Genomic DNA, 6,281 nt, shown 5'->3' on the forward strand with positions numbered 1-6,281 from the left:
GACTCATTACATATCAAAATTCTAATAAGAAGATTAACATTGTGGTTCATGATTTTTAAGCATATTCTTTCTTGCTTGGGACCTGACCTGTAACCTTGCCAAGGATATCTTTCAGTTAATGGGGAGAAGAATTTCAAGAAGTCAAGGCTTTGACTATTTTAATAATCAGCCGGTGTATGTATGTATATGTTTTATGTTAATTCTATTTTCTGTTCCCACTTCATTTATCAGTTCACCGAAAAACTCAAGAAGGTTCAGCAGTTGAGATGACTCCCATCGAAGCAGATTTCTCCTGGCAAAAGAAGACGACACAACTTGAGATGGAAATTCAAGAGGCATTTTTACGCTTCATGGCATCTATTTTAAAAGGATATAGAACATTTCTCAGACCAATCACAGAAGCTCCTTCAAATAAAGCCACAGCTGCTGATTCATTGTTTGACCGACAGGGTGAGTGGCATAGAAAATGTTGTTGCTGTTATTGAAGTGAAAAGTATTTTCTACTTGTTTTTGCTACTAAGAATTATTCACTATATAAGTTCTTAGAAATTCATGTTAAATTACAATGACCTAGTAAATGTGTACTTAAGGAGCCCTGGTGATTCAGTGGCTATGTGATCAGCTGCTAGTTTAAAAGGTCAGCAGTTCAAACACATCAGCCACTCAGGAGAAACATGTGGCAATCTGCTTCTGTGAAGATTACGGCCTTGGAAACCCTCTGGGGCAGTCCTTCTCTGTTTTGTAGGGTTGCTGTGAGTTGAATCGACTTGACTGCAGTGACTATGTTGATTTTTAAAAAGGTACTTGTAACTTGAATGGAATTTCTTTTAATTTTATTGAGAAAATACTATTTTCTCAGGAATTGAAAACTACAGGTTTTTAATTGTTGTTGTTAGATGCTGTTGAGTCATCTCCGACTCATAGTGACCCCATGCACAACAGAACGAAACAATGCCTGATCCTGTGCCAGCCTCACAATCCTTGCTATACCTGAGCCCATCATTGCAGCTACCATGTCAATCCATCTTGTTGATGGCCTTCTCCTTTTTCATTGACCCTCTACTTTACCAAGCATGATATCCTTCTCCAGGGAATGGTCCCTTCGGAAAACATGACTAAAGTAGGTGAGATGAAGTCTGACCATTCTCGTTTCCAAGGAGCATTCTGGCTGCACTTCTTCCAGGACAGACTTGTTTGTTCTTCTAGCAGTCCATGGTACTCTCAATATTCTTCATCAACACCACAACTCAAAAGCATCCAACTCTTCTTCGGTCTTCCTTATTCATTGTCCAGCTCTCACATGCATATGAGGTGATTGAAAATACCATGGCTTGGGTTAGGCGCACTTTAGTCTTCAAGGAGACGTCTTTGCTCTTCAACACTTGAAAGAGGTCTTTTGCAACAGATTTTGATTGCTCCTTCCATTGCTGTTGATTGTAGAACCAAATACCATGAAGTCTTGGACAACTTCAGTCTTTTCCCCATTTATCGTGATGCTGCTTATTGGTCCAGTTGTGAGGATTTTTGTTTTCTTTGTATTGAAGTATAATCCGTACTGCAGACTGTAGTGTTCACTCTTCACCAGTAAGTGCTTCAAGTCATCCTCACTTTCAGCAAGCAAAGTTGTATTGTCTGCATATCTTAGGTTGTTAGTCTTCCTCCAATCCTGATGCCACATTTGTTCTTCATATAGTCCAGCTTCTCTGATTGTTTGCTCAGCATACAGATTGAATAAGTATGGTGAAAGGACATAACCCTGATGTAGTCCTTTCCTGATTTTAAACTATGCAATATCCCTTTGTTCTTTTCAAACAACAGCCTCTTTCCTGGTGTATGTATAGGTTCCTCACGAGTACAGTTAAGTGTTCTGAAGTTCCCATTCTTCTAGGTGTTATGCATAATTTGTTATGATCCACATAATCAAATGCTTTTGCATAGTCAATAAAACACACAAGTAAACATCTTTCTGGTATTCTTTGGTTTGAGCCAAGATCCATCTGATACCAAAATGATATGCCTTGTTCCATGTCCTCTTCTGAATCCAGCTTGCACTTCTGGAAACTCTCTGTCGATATACTGCTGCAACCGTTTTTTAATTATCTTCAGTAAGATTTTACTTGCATGTGATTTTAATGATACTGTTCAATAATTTCCACATTCCATGGGGTCACCTTTCTTTAGAATGGTTACATATATGGATCTCATCCAGTCAGTTGGCCAGGTAGCTGTCTTCCAAATCTCTTGGCATAGCCAAGTGAGTGCCTCCAGCATAGCATCCATTTGTTGAAACATCTCAGTGGGTATTCCATCAATTCCTGGAGCCTTGTTTTTTGCCAATTCCTTTAGTGCAGCTTTGACCTCTTCCTTCACTACCATTGGTTCTTGAACATATGTCACCTCTTGAAATGGAGGAACGTCGACCATTTCTCTTTTGTACAGTGACTCTGTATTCCTTCCATCTTCTTTTGATGTTTCCTACATCATTCAGTATATTGCCCAGAGAATATTTTAATACTGCAACTCTAGGCTTAAATTTTTCCTTCAGTTCTTTCAGCTTGAGAAGTGCTCAGCGTGTTCTTCCCTTTTGGTTTTCTAATTGTAGGTCTTTGCACATTTCATTATAATAATTAACTTTATCTTCTCAATCTGCTCTTTGAAACCTTCTTTTCAGTTCTTTTATCTTGTCATTTCTTCCCTTTGCTTTAGCTACTATCTCAAGGGCAAGTTTCAGAGTCTCTTCTGACATCCATTTTGGTCTTTTCTTCCTTTCCTGTCTTTTTAATGACCTTTTGCCTTTTTCATGAATGTGGTTCTTGATGTCATCCCACAATTCCTCTGGTTTTCAGTTGTTGGTGGTCAGTGCATCAAATCTATTCTTTAGATGGTCTCTAAATTCAGGTGGGATAAAATCAAGGTCAAATTTTGGCTCTCATGGAGTTGTTTTAATTATCTTCAACTTCAGCTTAAACTTACACATGAGCAGTTAATGGTCTGTTCCACAATCAGCTCCTGGCCTTATTTTGGCTGAAGATAATGAGCTTCTCCATCACCTCTTGCCACAGATGTTGTCAACCTGATTCCTGTGTACTCCATCTGGTGAAGTCCATGTGTATAGCTACTGTTTGTGTTGTTGAAAAAGGTATTTGGAATGAATAAGTCACTCATCTTGCAAAATTCTATTATATGATCTCTAGCATTATTACTGTCACCAATGCCAAATTTTCCAACTACCGGGATTTTTCTTTATATCCAACTTTTGCATTCCAGTCATAAGCAACACATCTGGATTGCATGCTTGGATTTTAGACTGCAGAAGTTGGTAAAAATCTTCAACTTTCTCATATTTGACTTTTGTAGTTGGTGCATAAATTTGAACAGTAGTGGTAGTAACTGGTCTTCCTTGTAGGCGTATGGGTATTACCCTATCACTGACAGTGTTGTATTTCAGGATAGATCTTGAAACATTCTTTGTGATGATGAATGACACACCATTCCTCTTCAATTTGTCATTCTCTGCATAGTAGATCATATCATTGTCTGATTCAAAATGGCCCAAACCAGTCCATTTCCACTCACTAAATGCCTAGGATATCGATCTTTATGTGTTCCATTTCATTTTTGACAACTTCCAGTTTTCCTAGATTTGTACTTCATACGTTCTATGTTCCAATTATTAATAGATATTTGCAGCTGTTTCTCCTCATTTTGAGTTGTGCCACATCAGCAAATGGAGGTCCCGAAAGCTTTACTCCATCCACATCATTAAGATCAGCTCTACTCTGAGGAGGCAACTCTTCCCCAGTCGTATGCTGAGTGCCCTCCGACGTGAAGGACTCATCTTCTGGCACTATGTCAGACAGTGTTTTAGGGCTATTCATAAAGTTTTCCAGTAATGTATCAGGCAGTGTTTCATTGCTATTCATAAGGTTTTCACTGGCTAATTCTTTGAGAAGTGGATGGCCTCTTCCTTCTTCTGAGCCTGTCTTATTCTTTAAATATGAAAAGTCAAAGATATTACTTACATTTGCAATAGTACTTAGTCATTACCTTAGTAGAACATAGCTGGTGATTTGCTTTTATGTATTTCTTGCAATTTTGTGTGATTCCTGGATTTGTATACTCTTTGCTGTAAAATGTTCCCTAATAATTCATTTATGGAATGAGGCCACTTCTTTCTTAAATTTTTGATAAATACAGCTTTGTTTCAGGGAAAAACAATATACTCATCCATTTTAGTAGTAATTGTTTTACAGAATTATAAAGATGTTTGTTGTTAGTCAGCTGCTCTTATATAATATGTGTGACTTTCTGTCATGTATGTCTTTCTCACTTTAAGTCAGATAATGACATTATTAAATGAGTTTAGAAAGATAGGTATTTGCTCAGTTTCTGGTGCCTAAGGTTTTTGTGGTAAAAAAAACTAGCATTTGGTCTGATCAGTGACAGAGACAGACAGTAACACAAACACTGATGACGTTTTCATAGGTGTTGTTATGGGAAGTATTGGGAACAGTGAGAGTGATAGGTTGGTGAAGTGTTCTCTAAAGAAGTAATAATTAGCATGGACCCCAAAAAAGGAATAAGAATTAACAAGGGGTTTGGGGATAACATTTTATTAAGGAAATTTTTTACAAACATATACAGAATTAGAGAACTTACAATATACATTCACATAGCCATCTTCTAACTTCAGCAGTTGTTCTCAACATTCTGCCATTTTTGTTTCATCTATCGTTAGTTTACTTTTTTTAAGTATTTTAAAGCAAATCTCAGATAGGATATCATTTCACCCAGAAACTGGGCTATTGATTCTTTAGAATGTCTTGGGTTTGTAGGTAGTTTTGACTGATTGTCTCCTCATGGTGCTAGTTCTTCTCTTCCCTGTATTTCCTGTAAACTTTGGTTGGGTCTAGAGCAGCACTGTTCCATAGAAATATAATGTCAACCCATATGTCATTTTAGATTTTCTAGTAGCTACAGTAAAGTAAAAAGAAATTGGTAAAATCAATTTTAGCAGTATGTTTTTCTAACCTAATATGTCTAACTGGTATCATTTTAACATGTAATCAGAGTAAAAAAATTAGTAATAAAAAATTCATATCCTTTTTGTCCATACTAAGTCTTTCAAAGCTGGCATGTATTTTATACTTAACAGTACATCTCGATTTGGGTTAGCCACATTTCAAGTGCTGAATTACCACCTGTGGTTAGTGGTACAGAGTTGGAACAATGCAGATCTGGAAGCCTGATTAGAGTCTGCTTCAATTAACATGTGCTTACTACTTCCTGGTGCATCATATTAGGAGGCATCTACGTGTCTAGCTGTCTCACTGTTATTATACCTAAGATTGATCAATTCTGTGGTAGAATTCCTACTTTCCATGTAGGAGACCTAGGATCGACTCTTGCTAATGTACCTCATGTGCAGTTACCATCTTTCAGTCACCGGAGGCTTGAGTGTTGCTCTGATGCTAAACAGGTTTCAGCAGAGCTTTAAGACTTAAACAGACTGGGAAGAAAGATCTGGTGATCTGCTTCTAAAAATCCTATGGCTCATTACTCACTCTAGTCCCATTCGCTGGGCAGTGTTTGGTTCCCTTTGTACCTGGGTTTACCAGGAGTCCAGGCCTCCTCAAGTACAGCTTACAATAAGGTTGATCTGTGATTGAGGTGTTCTTGGCCTTATTCATTTATTATAGTTTCCTTAATGGTCATTGCCTATTAGAAGAAGAAGAAAATACTTTATTTTATTTTATTTTAGTGTGTCTTTATTAGTTACTATCAGGAAGGGGTAGGTGATGGCCTGAAGCATCAAAGAAAAAGCTGGAGCAGAAAATGGCTTAAAAGATATGCTTGAAATTGTGGGTATAAGCCACACCAGGCAGGAGCTTTTAGAGCCAGTGAAGTCTTCATCATACCTTATCAGTTTAAGAGCAGTTGGAAGCCAAACCAAAATCAAACCCACTGCCATTGAGTCAATTAAGATTCATAGCGACCCTATGGGAAAGAAGAGAACTGCCCCATAGGGTAGGCTATAAATTTTAACAGAAGCAGACTGCCTTATTTTCTACCATGGAGCAGCTGGCAGGTTCAAACTGCTGACCTTTTGGTTATCAGCTGAGTGCCTTAACTACTGTACCACCAAACCTTCTAATTGGAAGACAGTAAAGGATATTTGAGTAGGTAAGAGATCAGATTTGTATTTTTAAATGATCATGACTCTGGGTGTATGTATTGTTTTTTATTTCATTTTAAATCTCCTTGGCTTTTTTTTTTTTTTT

At 37.6% G+C, this 6,281-nt stretch overlaps 1 protein-coding gene across 1 annotated transcript in view; it reads left to right on the forward strand.

The window, feature by feature from the left end:
* The window catches only part of DENND4C (DENN domain containing 4C), a 122,831-nt gene that overhangs the window by 32,508 nt on the left and 84,042 nt on the right, over window positions 1-6,281 (forward strand). Inside the window, exon 11 of the mRNA XM_042782498.1 lies at window positions 232-450. Coding sequence (XP_042638432.1) covers window positions 232-450 — 219 coding nt within the window. The remainder of the gene's footprint in view (window positions 1-231; window positions 451-6,281) is intronic.

Source organism: Orycteropus afer, unplaced genomic scaffold (assembly GCF_000298275.1).
Source record: "Orycteropus afer afer isolate SDZICR_OR568_19922 unplaced genomic scaffold, OryAfe1.0 scaffold00345, whole genome shotgun sequence".
NCBI lineage: Eukaryota > Metazoa > Chordata > Mammalia > Tubulidentata > Orycteropodidae > Orycteropus > Orycteropus afer.